General features: G+C 32.2%; 2 protein-coding genes across 3 annotated transcripts; one reads left to right on the top strand and one right to left on the bottom strand.

Moving 5' to 3' along the window:
- Positions 1-1004: 1004 nt before the first annotated feature.
- LOC133205426 (macrophage migration inhibitory factor homolog) lies at positions 1005-4103 on the bottom strand. The gene is made up of 3 exons (XM_061341245.1): positions 3964-4103; positions 1515-1681; positions 1005-1200 (listed from the first exon to the last, which is right to left on the bottom strand). The coding sequence occupies exons 1-3, from the start codon at positions 4069-4071 to the stop codon at positions 1134-1136; spliced, it is 342 nt and encodes a 113-aa protein (XP_061197229.1). The 5' UTR covers positions 4072-4103; the 3' UTR covers positions 1005-1133.
- A 185-nt stretch (positions 4104-4288) lies between these two features.
- On the top strand, positions 4289-19967 carry LOC133172602 (transmembrane protein 134-like). Of its 2 annotated transcripts, XM_061307530.1 has the most exons (7): positions 4289-4485; positions 8640-8695; positions 11524-11613; positions 14481-14557; positions 14832-14876; positions 15617-15670; positions 17479-19967. In XM_061307530.1, exons 1-7 carry the CDS (start codon positions 4315-4317, stop codon positions 17559-17561), a joined length of 576 nt encoding a protein of 191 aa, XP_061163514.1. In that variant the 5' UTR covers positions 4289-4314; the 3' UTR covers positions 17562-19967. The 2 variants fall into 2 exon arrangements, with proteins under 2 accessions (XP_061163514.1, XP_061163515.1); XM_061307531.1 differs by lacking the exon at positions 11524-11613.
- The last annotated feature ends 138 nt before the right edge of the window (positions 19968-20105 follow it).

Raw genomic sequence — 20105 nt, 5'->3', positions numbered from 1 at the left:
TGAGGGATCCACAAAATAATAAGTGTAGTACTCAACAAGAAATCATAAAGCAGATCTATTTACATCCCTGTGCTTGCCCCAATTTGTCAATTTCACAGTATTATATATTATATAATTTATTGAATAATGAAATATTGAGATAAAACAGTAATCAAGCTCGAAAGTCCATTGAAATAATACAAATCAGGAGCAGAGCAGACACGGACTCTAAAACATCAGAGCTGGGATCAGGTGCCATGGAGGAGTAATCATCCCCTGTCAACCAGTCACACCCGCCGTGTGCTCATCTTCATGATAGGGAAAACAAAAAAATCCTTTGAAAATTCAGTGTTTAAATAATGGTCTAACAGTTAATATGAAAAACGTCAGTCAGCATTCGACTTAATAATAGATTGTATTTGCTGACAAGGCCATTGTATTGACCATAGAACTTATGAAATGATGACTTTATACAAGACCGTTTATAACCTTGTCTCATCAACTTGTCAATATCTACAGTTCTAGAAATTGTCCATATTTGGAGCATGCTCTTGTGTATCGAATCAACTGGGAGATATAAACCCCATATGCAAGTGATGAGGGTATATTAGCACTAATTTTAATGGTTTGCCCCATTCCTCAGACCCCAGGGGGCAGGGACCATAAAGTTTACATTTTGTTTTCTTTCACCCATAGATGCTATCTGTCAAAATTGGTGGGACTTGGTTCAGTGGTTCCAGAGAAGAAGCTGAAAATGTTCCACCAATAGCGCATGATGAACGACGCATGACGAATAACAACATACAAACACAGATAGCAAGAGGTTATCTGAGTGACTCAGGTGACCTAAAAGTAGTTTTAGAGATAATTTGTGGACAAAAGTTGTTTATGAAGAAATGGACACAGTGATAGCCATGGTTATTGCAGTGCCCCCCCCCCCCCCCCCCCAAAAAAAATGTGTAAAGGTTTTAAAAGAAACACATAAAGTCAAACTTATTTTCATAAAAATACAAGGAATAAAAAAATGAAACTGTTAATTTTTATTGAATTAATGGTATATAAATATTGCACTGAGCGGATTATTTTCCTCTTTCATAATATTGTCTTCATTGTTCGTGACGGTCACGTGAGAACATTTTCTTCATAATTACTCTTCATGCAAAGGTTTTTCCATTAAATGCCACATCCTCTCTCCTCTCATTTGTAAAGGTGATAAAAAACCTGTAGTTATACAAGTAAATATATAAAATTCAGTATAACAGATTCAAAAGAGGATTCCCTCTCCTTTATATTGCAGAACTTTTTAATATTCCAATGCTGGTTCTTTTAAATTACATACTAAAGAAAATTCTTTATATGTATTGCTACAATTTCAAATTAATTTAATATGTACCATCCTCTTAAATTATGGTAGTGCATTTGCTGCAAAACTGTAGCATTATGGTTTTATATTTTAGTCTTGGTCAAAGACTAAAATGCTACAGTTCTGCAGCTAGTAGTGCATATACCATTGTAAATCTGTCTCTTTCATTTACCTGTCCTTTGGGATGTTTAGTGTACTTTCCACAAAGTTGGTAATGTTTACAGCATGTTCTTTATTTTTGGCGCCATCTGTAATGTTTTTCAACTCTACACTTGCACATGGATCTGAAGACATTCCAACACTCATCATCTGGTCTGCATTTACTCGCACAGTTACATACTATAAAAAGACAAAGAACTGCGAACGATAGTATTTTTGTTCTCCTGCCTACCCCCAAGTCAATTTTCAAAAGTTAACACATTTGAATGATTTTTTCATATTGTCTATATAGATTTTATATGAATTTTCATAAAACATTACTTCTTTGGGAAAACAAAGAGAGATAACTATAATTTTGGTAAAACTTGTGATTTCACCACAGAAATCAACAGAAAAATGAAAAATATATTTAAAACTTCTTCCCTTTGACTGATAATTCATGAGTTATTGAAATTCATATGATGGACTGATGGTACCCCCCCCCCAAAGTGAAAATAAAAATTGTTATTATCTGCCTCGCACATGTGTCACAGCTTGATTCTCCCCTGCATGGAGTTCATCTGTGCATTTATCTTTCTCATAAGCATATTGTTCAACCCTTCTGACAGGCAGCCCTTAGTTGGTCAAGAGTAGCTGGGACATTCTGACGCCATCAAACCATACCGTCCAGTTAGTCCCACAAGTTTTCGAAAAGAGAAAATGATAAAATTTACTTAGGCCAGTTGATTTGGTAAATGTGAAGGTTTGTGAGAAAGTCTTGACAAACTCTGGCTACGTTCTCCCTAGGGTGAACATGCTGAAAAACTAGGCATACAATGCACACGTGTGCAAGTGAGAGTATTGATCACCATTGATAATGTAACCCTTTTGTCTCAATAAGATGTTTTTAAATACAGTGAAAATTGTCTAATCCGACATCTGTGCAATCCATCACACTGTGAATTCTGAAGTTAAAATTTGTTCCCATTTTACTATTTTCCATGTGTTTTTACACTGTGCAATCTGACATCAATCCTGTCTATTCCGACACAGTGCATGTCCAATTAAACAGGTTTCATGTATACATATCGTTTTCGACTGATGTATCAGCCGTAAACAATATTTTTAAAAACAGCTTATTGAGACAAAAGGGTTACATTATCGATATCAGGTAGTGCATATTAGAGTACAAAAATAGGAAAAAGGTGTGTCGACCCATGATTTTAAAAAAAAATGGAAAGGGGGGGGTTCCAGCCCCCAAGTGCCTGTTTTTGTACATGCTAAAAAACACATTTAAGAAAAGAGTGTAGTACAATAGCTAAATCAAGTTATTCTGAATAGCTTAATAGAGCTATATAGCTAATTCCAGCTATATAGCTAAATCAAGAGATTGTGCCGAACTGTATGCATGATATTATGAGGCGCCATTTCTATATTTTTGAGGTATTTTTTGATATCAAAAAAAGAATTCTTGATATCAATAATTCGAATTCTTGATATCAAAAAATAATTTTTGATATCAAAAAATAATTCTTGATATCAAGAATTTGAATTTTTGATATCAGAAAATGATTTTCTGATATCAAAAATTCGATTTTTTGATATCAAAAAATGATTTTCTGATATCAGGAAATCAAATTTTTGATATCAGAAATTAATGTAGATTTTCTGATATCAGAAAATCGAATTCTTGATATCAAAAAATCATTTTCTGATATCAAAAAATGCTTTCGAATTTTTTATATCAAAAAATCGGTTTTTTGATATCAGAAAATATGAGTGAAATAAATAGAACTTACATTAATGAATGCTCCCTTATTCCGTATCAATGGTTAGTTTACTCGTATTAGTGTCATCCTGAATACCGATCCCGCTGCAACATTGTATGTTCTGTTTACTGTGCTTAGTGTTATCACTTCATAGTTGATTATCTAGCCTAAAGCCTTGTGTTTTTTTTAAATAAAATTTTTGTATAGATAAATGCAGAGAAATAAATGAATATACATAAACTGATACATGCATTTACAATGCTGATAAGTTTGAAATGTCCGAATTCCAAATAAGTCTTGAAGCCCCCTTGAGTTGTAATGACAATAGATTCGTAGGAAATGACAGTAGAAATGAATAGAGTAATTAACACTATATGCATTCAGTAAGTTCTCTTTACATCATAAACACCGAAACTTGTAACCCTCATTTTGTAACATATATAAAAATTCGAATTTCTGATATCAAAAAATCATTTTTTGATATCAGAAAATACCTTAAAAATATTAAAACGGTGCCTCATATGATCACAGGTACTTGGGTCTTGGTTTATAAATATGTATGTACCTTATTGATATGTAAAAAAAAGTACTTTTTTTTACATATCAATAAGGTACATACATATTTATAAACCAAGACCCAAGTACCTGTGTGCATGATATGCAAACAGCACAGGTCGAGCGTATATAATGAAGAATGACAACATGGCAACATACATGTTCTGCTTTTCCCAATTCTTTTGAAATAAAAGCACAGGCCTTTTGAAGGAAATCCTCTGGAATTTTGTCTTTTGACAAGTTAGTGTACACAACAAAGTTAGGCATTCTCGTTGAGGTGAAGTGAACCCGGCAAGTTATTAAATTGTCGCTTATATCATATATTTTTTTACGCATAATTAAATATATATCCTGATGATTTCAAATATGACTCTAAAGTGTCTAATTATTTGTATAATTATTTTTATGATCTATTTTGTACATATTATAAATATGTCTGTCCATTCTTTCTGGACATAATTTATTTTAAATGATTTAAGGGACAAATATGGTTGGAGATGTCAATAATCAATGCACGTCAAGATGAATAAAGATAATTTTAACATTGAGGATGCATTTGAATCAGATGAAGACGAGAAGATTCGAGTTTATGGTTCAACAAAACAAACGCCAATTAAAACTCCTAAAATCCGGGAAAAAATAAGCTCAACGTCCGATGAAATACCTTTGACAGAGTGCCAGGTAAATAAACCTTATAAATGCTGTGTTTGTATTAGAAATATTAACTTTACTTAAGCCCTAGAGGGGCTTGAGATATCTAAAAGGATAATAGGTCATTGATTTACATAGCTTAAAATAACAAAGCTAAATATTCCAAGAAGCAAAAATTAAGCTAGATTGGTCTTGAAAATTTCGATCTGTGTATTTAAATTTATTAGCTGATACTAAAGTATATGCTGTTTTATAAATGTACTATTGTACATTTTATATTGCATTATGATATATCTTTTGCTGGATTCCATGTTTGTGATGAAGATGACAAAAGTTTGATGTTAATTTCCTTTACTAGCACTGCAGGTTTAACTCAATCATTATATTTCTATAACCGTGGAACACCTTGAATGCAGATTGGATATTGTTTCTTTCTCCTATGCTGATGAATAAAAACTGTCTGTAAAAAATATCATATTAGATGTCCAACGTCTCAACAACCTCACTCCAACATCAAATTAATTTTGCCTGGTCCGTTAGCCTTAGTTAAACATTGGAATTTTTTAAATATTCATATACAGTAAAACTTGTTTAGTACGAACAGGGATATAACAAATTCACTGATATAGCGAATTTTTCTTGGATCCCCAGCTATATGAATTTAATGAATTTCTTATACGGATATAACGAATTACGGATATAGCGAAGTAATTTCACAGGTCCCAGTGACTTCGTTATAACCAAGTTTTACTGTATTTATATACAGTCAAACCTCATTATCTCTAACTCGAAGGGACCGAGAAAATACTTTGAGATTACAGGGGATTTGAGATATCAAGGGTAAAATACTTAAGGAATAAGTAGTTGGGACTTCAAAATGACTTTGACATATCCATGGTATTCAAGGTATCAGTGTTCAAGATACTGATCGCATTTTCTCATGAACTACCATGGATAAGCATGAATATCTCCATTGTTACGTCATAATACCGTACTTGACGTCAAAACTATAGTGCAAACTGTTTTGCTTTAAAAATGACAGTTGAATGGTCAGATTTGTGGTAACTCATCAGAAAAATAATGTAAATATAAGAAATAAATTTAATTTTTGAAGATTCATGAGGTACATGAACTACAACGCTTCACACCGGCATATTTATCATGAAGCGCTAACGCGCTTCATGAAATATGCCGTCGTGAAGCGTCGTAGTTCATGTCCTAATGAATCTTCAAAAATTAAATTCATTTCTTAAATATATATACAGTCAAACCTTGTTATCTTGAACTCGATGGGACTGAGAAAAAACTTCGAGAAATCTGAAGATTCAAGATATCAAGGGTAAAATACATAAAGATTAAGTGCTTGGGACCTTGATCCAAATCACTTCGACATACCCATGGTATTCGAGATATCAGTGTTCAAGATACCAAAGTTCAACTGTATATATTTACATTTCCAAATATTTTTCCTTTAGATTCTTTGCAAATTAGAAGACTGTTCATTTTCTCATGAACTAGCATGGATGAGCATTAATATCTCCATTGTTACGTCATAATACCGCACTCGACATCAAAACTATAGTGCAAACGGTTTTGCTTAAAAAATGATAGATGAATAGTGTAATTTATGGTGACTCATCAGAAAAATAATGTAAATATAAGAAATGAATTTAGATTTTTGAAAATTCATGAGGTACATGAACTACAACGCTTCACGCCGGCAGATTTGTCATGAAGCGCTAACGCGCTTCATGAAATATGCCGTCGTGAAGCGTCGTAGTTCATGTCCTCATGAATCTTCAAAAATTTAATTCATTTCTTAAATATACAAAACATATACATATATATACAAAACAAATTATTTAAAAGTAAAACAATAAAGAGTGATTCTCCTCAGCCACAGCAATCTCTGTCCAGAGATGAGGCTCTTCTCGCATGCATGTACATAACTAGCAAAATAGACAGTCAATAAATAAGTTTATTTTGGATTGTCAGTATTAAAATTTTGCATTTGACATTGGTGTTCTGGTTGTGCTTAAGTATACATTGGTCAGAGAGCAAATGCTGAGAAGTCTCAGATAAATTTTTTGGGAGGGGGGATAGGGGGCTCAAATATCATATGTATCATCTATAACAGATCTGAAGATAAAATAATAGTGGATATGGTATAAAAAAGAAATTCACCAAAAACCTGGGAGCGTTATCCTAGCAAGACCCCAACATAGAATTGGCATATGATTTTTTAAAATTGATAATCTAAGGCCATATAGAGCTGTTATATAGAGTATAGAGCTAGATCTCTGGGTTTGTCTGTCCAATTTTTTTTTTCAACCAGAGAGCTACAGTTCTGCAGCTAGTTGGGGTCTTGCCAGATCTCTGGTTAATCTATCTGAATTTTCTCAACATGAGAGCCACAGTTCTGCAGCTAGCTGGGGTCTTGGTCAGGGCTACAGTGGTATAATTTCTGTTATATAGTATGATTTCTCTTATAGTATGATGGTCAGGGCTAAAGTGGTATAATTTCTGTTATAGTATGATGGTCAGGGCTACAGTGGTATAATTTCTGTTATATAGTATGATGGCCAGGGCTACAGTGGTATAATTTCTGTTGCATAGTATGATGGTCAGGGCTACAGTGGTATAATTTCTATTATATAGTATGATGGTCAGGGCTACAGTGGTATAATTTTTGTTATAGTATGATGGTCAGAACTACAGTGGTATAATTTCTGTTATAGTATGATGGTCAGGACTACAGTGGTATAATTTCTGTTATATAGTATGATGGTCAGGGCTACAGTGGTATAATTTCTGTTATAAAGTATGATGGTCAGGGCTACAGTGGTATAATTTTTGTTATAGTATGATGGTCAGGACTACAGTGATATAATTTCTGTTATAGTATGATGGTCAGGGCTACAGTGGTATAGTATGATGGTCAGAACTACAGTGATATAATTTCTTTTATATAGTATGATGACCAGGAGTACAGTGATATAATTTCTGTTATAGTATGATGGTCAGGACTACAGTGGTATAATTTCTTTTATATAGTATGATGGTCAGGGCTACAGTGGTATAATTTCTATTATATAGTATGATGGTCAGGACAACAATTATATAATTTCTGTTACATAGTATGATGGTCAGGGCTACAGTGGTATAATTTCTGTTATATCGTGTGATGGTCAGGGCTACAGTGATATAATTTCTGTTATATAGTATGATGACCAGGAGTACAGTGATATAATTTCTGTTATAGTATGATGGTCAGGGCTACAGTGATATAATTTCTGTTATATAGTATGATGGTCAGGGCTACAGTGATATAATTTCTGTTATGATGGTCAGGGCTACAGTGGTATAATTTCTGTTATATAGTATGATGGTCAGGGCTACAGTGATATAATTTCTGTTATTCAGTATGATGGTCAGGGCTACAGTGGTATAATTTCTGTTATATAGTATGATGGTCAGGGCTACAGTGGTATAATTTCTGTTATATAGTATGATGGTCAGGGCTACAGTGATATAATTTCTGTTATATAGTATGATGGTCAGGGCTACAGTGATATAATTTCTGTTATATAGTATGATGGTCAGGGCTACAGTGGTATAATTTCTGTTATATAGTATGATGGTCAGGGCTACAGTGGTATAATTTCTGTTATATAGTATGATGACCAGGGCTACAGTGGTATAATTTCTGTTATATAGTATGATGGTCAGGGCTACAGTGATATAATTTCTGTTATTTAGTATGATGGTCAGGGCTACAGTGATATAATTTCTGTTATATAGTATGATGACCAGGGCTATAGTGATATAATTTCTGTTATATAGTATGATGGTCAGGGCTACAGTGGTATAATTTCTATTATATAGTACATGTATGATGGTCAGGACAACAATTATATAATTTCTGTTATATAGTATGATGGTCAGGGCTACAGTGGTATAATTTCTGTTATATAGTATGATGGTCAGGGCTACAGTGATATAATTTCTGTTATATAGTATGATGGTCAGGGCTACAGTGATATAATTTCTGTTATATAGTATGATGACCAGGGCTATAGTGGTATAAGTCTGTTATAGTATGATGGTCAGGGCTACAGTGATATAATTGTTGTTTTAATTAGTATGATGGCCATGACTACAGTGATATAATTTCTCATTTTTAGTATGATGGCCAGGGCTACAGTGAGCAACAGCTGATGGGAAGCAGCCAAAAGCAAAGGTAAGTCACAACATAATGATAAAATGCCAAAATTTAGATTTCATCTATGTCTTCTGGTAAATGGAGTCTAGAAAGCCAAAAGCGGGTGATGGGACTTAATGAAGGCTGCATTTGTATACTACTAAGCAGAAAAACTATTTATAGCTTAGCTAAGTAACTGCCAGGTACTGGTTTAGTTTTGCAGGTGGAAATGCATGAAATTATATATTTCCATCACAAATATAGCACACATATGTCAGGTGCATGGTTCAAATTAAAATTATTAAGATAGAAAGATTTATTAACTTATGTGACAAAGAGTTTACCATTTTGTTATGTTTCTGCTTATACGGTAATTTAAAGGATGCATTCTAATCAAACTTTCAAACAACCTAATTATTCTCATTAAGATAAAATTTAGCTACTGCTACCTATATCTGACATAATGCAAAGTACATTATTGCCTGAAAAAGACAGATAGGATGTGCATTATTGGATACAGAAATGAGTTCATAAAACACACACTGATAGAGAGCAGACATAAACTAACGGAGACAAATTACTCTGAAAGGGATAATACGCTGTAAACTAGCCTCAGGCTATTGTGGCGAGGAAAGTAATACAAAGCACTGATTGAACGTAATGAGAGTTTGTTTTTATTATCACCCAATAATGATGGAGCGTGGGTTCCAAAGCCAGAGGATGAAGAAGGTAGTGATGGTCTATTGGGAGTAGATATAGGGCTCTGAGAACTTATGTCATATTGTACATGTAGTTAGTGTGGATGTATAAAGACTGGCTGTGGAGGGATTAACATCTTAACATTGACATTATAGAGTTTATTAGCTATTTAAAGCATGGAGGACTCTTTTCACTGAAATTCTGAGTCTTGAAATGTCATTCTTTGAATATCACTCTATGGAAATAAATTTGAAATCAAGCAACAAAATGTAAGTAATCTGTATAGTTTGAATAAAAACTTGTCTGTTTGATATTAATTGTTTATCTCACGATGACTTTCAGGGAAATCCAAATAAAAGAATTGACTTGAACATCTCTTGACCAGAAATTTATTTCACTTACATTATTGTATGTGATGTAAGTTCCAGTTTGGTCTATTTTGAACTTATATTTGCTTGGGAATTGAGCTGTTCTATAATCTTCAACATGATTTGATAGTAAGTAAATTTAATTCATAAGTAACCACATCTTGAAAATTATACATCTAGTTCACAAGGCACATAAAAATCATGATACTTGTGGTAGGAATTTACCTAATGAATGTTGGTATTATACCTCATAATGCAAGTCTGGTTACTTATAGCTACTGAAACAGAAGATATGCTGGGTTTTTTCACTGAGGACATGAATTATGAATTAAGTCAGGAAAAATATGGAATATTCTTAAAACCACTATCTGTTCACTTGCCTTGAAAATAGAGATTACCTTTACTTTTATATGTCTATTATGTCTTTGAAAACAAGTGTACAACATGTAGTTAAATTCTGAAACTACAAAATGTAGAAAGAACAAGGTTCACTTAGGGCCTTTTATGATCCTGTGCATTTCTGAAAAATTTAAAGCACTCAGTTTTAGTTGAAAATACATTAAATTTTGCTTGGAGCCTTGGTGACTGCATATCTATTAAAAATGACATAATTTTCTCACTAGTTCATGCATTATGATGTCATGAATTGCGTCATTATCCTCAAATCATCAAAATTTCTTCAAAAATTGGCAAAAATTTAAGCCTTTTTTCAATATTTTGCATAGACCCCAAACTCTGATCTAAAATGTTTAATTGTTTTACGAAAATATTGTTTCAGAAGATTATAACCCATGTTTTATTTTTTGGATCATGGGGGTGTCTCATATTTGTATTCTTTGTTGAAGGTGCTCAAATTACACCAGTTTTCTTAAAAATTCAATAACATTGCAATTTCACAAAGCCTGTCTTTTAATACATTGACTCTCAGAGGAAACTTTTTATAGGAAATGAAAGTATTAATTAAGTGTCTACTTTATATTGATGTTTGAAATAGAACTTTTGGACTTGGTCAGTTAATTTGTATATGGACAGGGCCATTGTATGGCTAAAGTGAACCTTGCTCTTTGCAATGAGAAGCAATAGAATTATACATGTATAAGAATTAAATGATTTTATTTTGTGCCCATGGGGATCTCTGGGGTTGAAATTAAATTTCTAAAAACTTATTGCAAATCTGCATAATATGCCTTAAATAATCATATCCTAAAAGAATTGTTTTGATATCCATTAAACATAGGAAGATATCTAACACTATAGACAAATGCACAGGTGCAACAGGTAGATGGAGCTAACAAAAAAATCTACTAATATATCTTTCAGAAAACATAGTTATGAACAATTTGATTCAGAAAATTAACTTGTAACAATTAGCAGTGGATGCAACTTAAGTTACAAGTATATACACTAGTAGTTTAGAATGATGTTTAAGGTTCACTGACCCTCTGATAAGAGACATAACTCTCACTGAGATATATGACTATTATTCTTTTAAAAAATTGTCAAGTTAGAAAGTTCATTTCTGTCAAATTTTGTGCAGCATGATATGCTGAAATTGTATGCTTTTTGTATAATGTATATACATGTATGTCAGATTCCTTTCAGAAAATAATAAATGCTGAAGCAGAATTTGATATATACATTTGGAAAGAGGAATATAATGAACCTTAATGCTAGTATTAGTTTGAATTTTTACAAGAGTTCCATGCATTTTCTCTTGCAAACATTTTATCAGTTGTGCTTTTATTTATGCATGTTTGGTGGAGGACGTTTTCACTTTTACTAACACGGTTATATTTCCAGCCATCCACTGGTGGGGGCACCTGTTATCTCTGATCCCAGTGGCTGGTCAGGGGAGACTGTTGTATCCTCCAATTCTGCCAAGGAACCACGGTATAACTATCACAGAGGCTTCCACTGAGCTTAATCATTGGACGTGTTCTTATTTTTTAGTGTTTTCCAAATTTAAAAGAGGAATTGTTTGGCACAATAAAAAAATACTATTTATATTAGCACAGTAAAATATGGTTTCAGCATACATATTTATTATGAAATTAAGTTTACAGCAAAGTGATTTTAATTCATTTTCTTTAGTTTTAAAATGTACATGTATTATGAAGGTATCAGATATAATGAATAACATTTATAACAAATGAAAAGTGTTCATCCCTGTGTTTTACTATATATTTCTATAGATTAATGAAATTTTGGCAGTATTCATAAATTACAGCAGAAAGGATTACCATTTTAAGGCAATAAAATAAGAATTCCACAGAAATAAGTACATGTTCAATTTTGACAGAATGTAATACATGTAGTCAGACAATTAATGCACGGATTTCATGAATTAACAGATGTTTGGTAGCATGCCACTAATATACTTGTTCAAATGCAGAGTTGCACCCAAAATTTACATATACAATGGTAAAGAGAAAATATTCATAGTTCCTCTTTGCATATGTTCAGGATCTTATGGGAATCAGAGTATTTCTATGATCTTTGAAGAAAATTAACACCAACATTGTGATATCTTGGTTAGATTAGAATTTCATATTATCCTGTATTGAAAGAAATTAACACCTTGTTTCTCAAATTTTAATTTCATAAACCATGTCTGCTGGCATTTTATATATACTGGTACATTATTTACCAATCGAACAGAGCTGGAGAACTTTTTCTGATCAAGTGTGCCATCTGTCTGCCATTCTTTGTGTTATTATACCTATACTCCAGCGCAATTTTGCATTACTGAAAAATTGATATTAGCCCTTTCATGATAACTGCAGTGCTGTTCTTTTGCAGGGAAATTAACAATGTTTGGTGAAGTTTTTGATGGCAGATAATTTAATGATATTTATTTAATAATTGCTGTTACGTAATGTTTCACCAAACGAGATCAATTTGCCCTGCAAAAGAGCATTACTGCAGTTATTGTGAAACAGTCTATTGCATTACTGAAAATTTTTTTTCAACAATACCATCAAAAAATTATATATTTTTTAGTTAATTTCTAAGATAATGTATAACGTTACTGAAATTGATTTATCTTTTGTTAGCGAGGTCATACTATTGCCCCCTTCTCACCTGGGGGAGGTAAAAGAAGATTTTGAGCAGAATCATTTTTGAGAATTTAATTGATTATCAGCACTATTTCAAATAAAACATTTAAAGTCAATGTAACACTGGAATAAAATGCTTATAATCATCAACACAAAAATTTGTATATCAATTATTGCAGAGTACTTGTAGTCCTTGTAGAGTATGTTTAATGCTGGGGACTGACACAGCTCCAGATACAATTTTACTGTATTTCTGGATGCAGTAGGAAACTTCTTCTGCTTCAACTGGTGTCTCATTTTGAATTTTCAATGCTGATATCGGATGATCCTTCAGGAATGAAAGAAAATAATTTTTGGTAATGATAACTGATCAGTTTTAAAATTTTCGGTAATGATAACTGAACAGTTTTAAAATTTTCTGTGATGTAAAGCAGCCTTCTCCAGAGCCGGAGGGACAAATGCAGTAGTAGATACTGTGAACACTGAGCTCAAAAAATGATACCACTCACTCCCATAGGAGTATAATGGCAAAGTACATATTTGCCACTGTGCATCTCTTATTTTACATTTCAGTTGAACATTTATTTGAAGTTTCCCACAGCCACTATGTAATAAAGATTTTGTGAGTGTCTTTAAATTTTATTCAGTGGTATAGAAGGAGTTGCGGATAAGAGATGGGTACTCCTAGTATCATAGAAAGATTGGAAGAATCCAGATTTGGCTACGGAAAACCCCAAATATCTGTCCGATCAAAACGTAGAATAGGAGGTGTACATGCAATGGCACTATGTAAAAAAAGATTCTGAGAAAGTCCTCATTAATTTTATTCAGTGGTATAGGAGGCCTTTCGGATAAGAAATGGGTACCCTCAGTGTTGTGTAAAAAAAAAAAAAAAAAAAAAAAAGGGGGGAGGGGGCTGAATAAAATATACTTTCACAGAATCTTTATTACATAGTATCATTGTACACCTCCTATTTCACGTTTTGATCGGACATATATTTGGGGATTACCATAGTAAAACATGGTCTTTTCCAGTATACTCATATTTTTTTGGGGGGGGGGGGGAGGTATCATTTTGTGTGCTCATTGCTCACAGTACCTCTTTTTTTTTTTTTTGGAGGTCAGCAATAGAGGTTAAAAGATTACCAGATGTTTTAGTGTGACTAAGGTGAGCATTGTGGCCCATTAAACAGTAGCCATATTAAAAAAAAAAAATTAAAAAAAAAACAAGAGGAAATGATAAAGGTTAAAATGGTCTACTTGAAGAAAATGATCAATTAATTACCACAATGATATAGGTTAAAATGGTCGACTTGAAGAAAATGATCAATTTAATTACCACAATACAAAATGTACTTTACTGTCTATAATTATAAGCTTAACTAATTATCAATGTCTCAAATTAAAGATCTTTTTTTAACTTGTGTTTTTATCAAAATTCAAACAGTTTGCAGCATGAGATGGGGTTAAATGTGCCACCACAAAATACTAATAGATGCACCGAAAAACAAAAACTTTAAATCTATTTACATGTAATTAATTTCCAGTCCAAAGTCATTTGGTGTATGAGATGTAAATCAAGCAGTTTTGGTTGTGGATATAAAAAAGAAACTTCAAAAACTAAAATGTTACAATTTATTTTTATAAATACTGAATAGGAGAAAAACTGGAATGTTGGTTTTTTGTTGTTGTTGTTTTAAGATGGTGGAGACATCCCAAGATCAAAGAGAACTATAAAACAGTGTGTGGTGCGGTGTCTTTGACTGTTGTGGGAGCAGGTAAGTTTGGCTTGATAAAATGATTTCATTGTTCAGTCATTCAATTGTACATTGTTTATTCCATGGAATCTGGAAAAGTATGCAACATCCCAAACTGTAACTTTTCAGATCTTCTTAACCAGCTCAGCACTGTTATTGCTAGCTCCCAAAATGCCCAACATTTTGTCTCTCTTCTCTAATAATTTTGTGCATCCTATTTTCAGGTCTTTTCTAGATTGGTTGACTAGGTAGAATGGATTGAGAAGTCAAATAATTTTGTGTATCTTATTTTCAGCTCTGTTTTTGGTTGGTGTTGGTATAGTGGCTTCATCAGACAGAGGTGAGATATCTTCATTTTATACCGTTGTATCAATATGTAAAAAATAAAAAAAAAAATACCAAAGAATGTTCCACAAAATGTGACCAAAAATAAAAAAGAATACCAAAGAACATTCCACAGATTGTGACCAAACAAAGCAAAGATTTGATAATCATAAACCTGTTATTTTTATGAATTTGCTAATTTAAAATGCAGCAAACACATTTTTTTGAAAGCAATTAAAATTGTATTTTTTAAACTTTGTAAATGTACAAAAGATTATTAGTTTGAAAAGAACGTATTGTCTGTTTTTATTTATGCTGGAATAGCTAATTCCAATACCATATAAGGTAAAGCATAGTCGAATAATGAACTTTGACCCGGCCTTTCAATACCCAATCGCAGTATACGAAACATTCCTTGTGTACTCTTGATATCAGTTGTTGATTTCAATTGCGATGGAAACAAATATTGTCATCGGCTGAACATGACGTCACAACATAGAGGCGTAAATTTTCAAGATTGCGACACTTTTTGTGATCAAGCTATTGAGCAATATGCAGACTCCGGACCGTGGCTTGAGACGATATGTTTTGAATTATGTTTTCCTTTTTCTTTCACATGTCATCTTACAATATACAGCTATTATTATTTTTACATTAACTAGAGGTTTTTTTTCTGTCAGTAAAAATAAAACTTTAGTAAAAATAAATCTGAACTCTGTACTTGTTTCCTATTAACCACATTATTATTGTACGTAGGTCTTCACTGCCTAGTGTTCTTTATCGGAGGAGTGCTTTGTCTTATTCCAGGAGGTGAGTTATAATTAACAAATTAAAACGATTCTTTATTCACTCATGAGCTGATCATCAAACCTTTTCAGATATTGTTAGATTTCCCTTTCATTCATTTCCTCTCAGTATTGTCACTACATTTTACAATTCATATATAGTATGTGCTTAATTAAATAAAGCAGATTTTAGTACATGTAAAATAATGATGTGTTAATTAGTAAACAGAACATTTGAAGGAAGCAAACACTAATTCTTTCTAGCTCACCTGAGTTGAAGGCTCAAGTGAGCTTTTCTGATCAAAATTTGTCCATTGTCTGTAGGCAGCGGCAGCAGCTTTGTTGTTGTAATTTTTTCACATTTTCATCTTCTTCTCCAGAACCACTTGGCCAGTTTCAACCAAACTTGGCACAGAGTATCCTTGGGTAAAGGTGATTCAGGTTTTTTTTTTTTAAATGATTCTATTCCAAATCCTATTCCAAAGGGAAGATAATTAAGAAATAAGGTGTCATTTTTAAACATCTATTGGCATATAAATATGGGTTGGTCACAAGACCAAATTCCATAAAGCCTGAAGGACTTTATGGTAAATTTAATCTCGTACCAATCCATATTTATATCCCGATACATGTTTTAAAATGATACCTTATTACTTAAATTTACATTTGTGACTTCATATTTTATATTTGCCTGATTATAATCTTTAACACGTGAAATGTTTTATTTTTCAAACTCAACAGCACGAGTTTGATCTATTGATTGTGCATCGAACCTTTATGACGTCACTGAGAAATTATATCAAACATTTATGATGTGAGGAACCCGTTTTTATACGGATATAGATATGCCCTGCTTTCGATAGTGTCATATGACAGAAAACATTTGAATATGTAAATATTTAGGAAATAGCAAAAATTGGATGGGGTAATTGAAAAATCTTCTTCTCAAGAACCACTGGGCCAGAAAAGGTGAAACTTATGCAAAAGCTTTCTGGGGTAGTGTACATTCAGGTTTGTTCAAATCATGACCCCTTGGGGTAGAATTGGGCCACTATGGGTGACAAAGTTTCACATTAGGCATACAGAGGAAAAATCTTTAAAATTTTTCTTCTCAAGAACAGCAAAGTCATGATTAGTCATTAATTTATATGGAAGCATCCTGAGGTAGTGTAGATTCAAGTTTGTTCAAATCATGACCCCAGAGGGTAGGGTGGGGCCACTATGGGCGATCAAAGTTTTTCATAGGAATACATGGGGAAAATCTTTAAAATTCTTTTAAGAAAAACAAAGCCATAATTAGTGATATTTATACTGAAGTATATCCAGGTAGTGTAGAATCTAATTTATTCAAATCATGACCCCCAGGGGTAGTATGGGGCCACAATGCCCCTTTAAAAGTTTTACATAAGAATATGTAGGAAAAATCTTTTTAAGTCTTCTTCAGAACAGCAAAGCCATGATAAGTCATATATATGGAAGCATCCTCAGATTCAAGTTTGTTCAAATTATGACACCTGGGGGTAGGGTGGGGCTACGATATATATTATCTTACATAGGAATATATTGAGGAAAATCTGCTGATAAGTATGGATGGGCCATAGTTACTCAGGTAAGCATTGTGACCCATGGGCCTTCAGTGTATTTTTGTGTCTGGCTTCAATTTGTTGGATTAACAATAAATGTATATAATAATTGATTTTGCATAGAAACATAGTATTTCATCGATTATGACTAAGTATTGAGAACATCACATTTGAACTGCTCTGTATACAAATAATCATCTCAGCAGTCTGTAACAGATTTATGATTAGACATCTCTATAATTCTTTCCAGTTTACCATGTGGTGTACATCATTCTAGCAATAAATGGAGTTGGTGGATATAACTTGTATAACCTTCCTGTGTTTAATACATAGCAAACACCTCACACCACCCGAACAGAGAAATCCTCGAGCAATTTGTACTGTTGACATGGTGATAGGTATGGAAGGTTAAAATGTGTACGATACGTAGATTAATTGTGTAAAATTATACAGAATTATGTGTTCACTTTACATTGCAATATTATATTTATTTTCTAACTTTCAAAATGGCTGTATTTAGTTTTTGAGAATAAGCTGGGAATTCTTTGTTATCATATTTATTATTTGCATTTTAATTTTTAAATATTTGTATTTGATCAGAATATATTACAGTAAAGTATGCTTATAGCAAAGTGCCAATATTGAATGGACAATTTCGCTTCATTAAAAACATAATTTGTTTTATCTATTAAGTTCACGATACATTTTATATAACCACGGAGAAGGAAAGTCACTTTGCTATAAATTCATTATAAGGTGTTCGCTATAAGGGTATTTTACTGTATTATTTACATCATGGCATATACACACACATATGCATCATTACTACTGACAAACCTAACAAAATGTTGATATTAGTGTACCATTTGTAAGATTATTTTAAATGTTCACATGTGTATAGAGTATAGAAAAGAGATTAAGAGAGAGATAAGTGAAGGTCTTTATAAGGCATGTATCTGTATCTCTTGTTTATAAGATTGAGTCATGCAAGGTATTTTAAACTGTTAATTTCCTACATGTGTGTTATTGCATGAAAATATTTGTTACTTTGTAAGACCATTTAGGCACCAAGTTGTTATTTAAGTCATGTTTAGATTATACATCCCATGTACCTGTGAATATCAAACAGTTCAATTTTTGTGATGGGATGAAGAGATGTATTTATAAATGTATAAAGTTGTGGCAATTCACATCCTGAAATATGATTTTTGAAAAAAATATTGTCTACAGGACCTTTACATTATATGCATACAGATGTAGGGTACATTGTGATGTTTGCCACTGTGGCAAAATATAACTGCAGCAGATTTTACTACAATTTAGCTTTAAGTTAACTGAGGGCATTTTGATGGCATAACATATTTACAATGCTATACCATTTGTTTGGTAAAGTTTTGATGGAGATATCATTATTTTCCAAATCTGCTGACAACCCCTTTGTTTACAGGTGTCTCTTGGTTTTTTGCAGTTAATCACATAATGTTTAACTGACATAATTTATACAAGCTAAAAGGTGAAAGGACTTCAGCATATTTATAATTTTTTTTTTTTGGTTATATTACTCAACATCATGACTTTGAGTTTTTTTTTATAAACTGCCATTGTAATTTTATTTTTTGATGGTTGTGAAATACTTCAAACAAGAACAGCTTTGCTGGGTTGTAAAAGTATCAAATTTTTTAAATGGAGGGGATTTTTTTTTTACAAATCATGTTGTATCACAATGTAACACCAGTGTTCAGTATTTGATATAATGTTTAATTCTTTAAAATTAAAATAACACACCAATTAACTCAATTACTTTCAGAAAGGAAATATTGATGCCAAAATATAGGTTAGATACATCGAATCCTGTCAGTGTTGCATTTAAGATATACTTATATGTAGGATTGAACATGTAATAATTATAAATAGAATGTGAATGAACTTATTTATAATTTTACAAATTGAACAAAATTTAATTCTGGGATTTACCAAGTTACATGTAGCAGAAATTTTAGGTTAATTAAGATAAAAATACTCTTGAAATTCAGAAATAAATGTGTGATATATTATAGTCCCAAATATGTATATAAATTTAGGCAAATCCTTGAAAAAAACGTGTAATATGGCACATTTACTTCCTAAATCATGCAAACATATGATGGCGGGTCATGTAACTCAGCGTCCTCCTAATTAAGTGATGCATTTATTTAATTTAAAATGCTCAAAATAATACATATAGTTATTTCTGTATTATTACAAAAGTTTCAATAAGTACATGAATATGGATGATTACAAAAAATGATTTTGACACCTCATTAAGCAAGACACTTTCCAGTTTATTTAATGGAGTCATCATTTTCTCTGTAGTACGTACTCTGTTAGCACTGAATGAATTTCTGTAGGATTGGCAGCGTGTATATCATTGTCTATCGTGTAGTGTATGTGATGACTATTTAGTTACGATAATTAATACTTGTCAAAATTTATTATTTTGTATTTACATGATAATCTCCACTTTAATTGTAGTTGTGTATGTACAGCGAGAAGGTTAGTATGAAATTCTGTGTTATTTAATGTATATATTTATTCACTTCTTTGGTTTTACACATACTGTTAAGTTCCCATGACATCAGATATTTTGTATACATCTGTGATATTTTTCACTTTGTTTTGAAACCAGTGGATTATTGTAACCCATTGAATGAAGTACTGTCAAAACAATTATAGCTTATAAAATAAACAATTGTAAAAGAATGTGTGTACATGTTTGATATGAATAGAGATTTGTGTAAATGTTTGATACAGATAGAGATAGATTGATAGAGATTGCTATAAGTTCAGAACTTCAACAATGATTTAAAATTTATTCAGTCACCATAGAGACAAGGGTTA

Source organism: Saccostrea echinata, unplaced genomic scaffold, assembly GCF_033153115.1.
Source record: "Saccostrea echinata isolate AGI-Se365-2 ecotype Australia unplaced genomic scaffold, CSIRO_AGI_Sech_v1 ptg000054l, whole genome shotgun sequence".
Classification (NCBI taxonomy): Eukaryota; Metazoa; Mollusca; class Bivalvia; order Ostreida; family Ostreidae; genus Saccostrea; species Saccostrea echinata.
Note: the sequence above shows the minus strand (reverse complement) of the source record. Positions and strands in the feature narration are given on the sequence as shown.

Coding starts and splice junctions, on each gene's coding strand:
- LOC133172602 (XM_061307530.1), top strand. CDS start 4,315: ATGCACGTCAAGATGAATAAAGATAATTTTAACATTGAGGATGCATTT. Junction 14,558..14,831: donor TTTGACTGTTGTGGGAGCAG/GTAAGTTTGGCT, acceptor TCTTATTTTCAG/CTCTGTTTTTGGTTGGTGTT. Junction 15,671..17,478: donor GCTTTGTCTTATTCCAGGAG/GTGAGTTATAAT, acceptor AATTCTTTCCAG/TTTACCATGTGGTGTACATC.
- LOC133205426 (XM_061341245.1), bottom strand. CDS start 4,071: ATGCCTAACTTTGTTGTGTACACTAACTTGTCAAAAGACAAAATTCCA. Junction 1,682..3,963: donor AATTGGGAAAAGCAGAACAT/GTATGTTGCCAT, acceptor GTCTTTTTATAG/TATGTAACTGTGCGAGTAAA. Junction 1,201..1,514: donor CTAAACATCCCAAAGGACAG/GTAAATGAAAGA, acceptor GTATAACTACAG/GTTTTTTATCACCTTTACAA.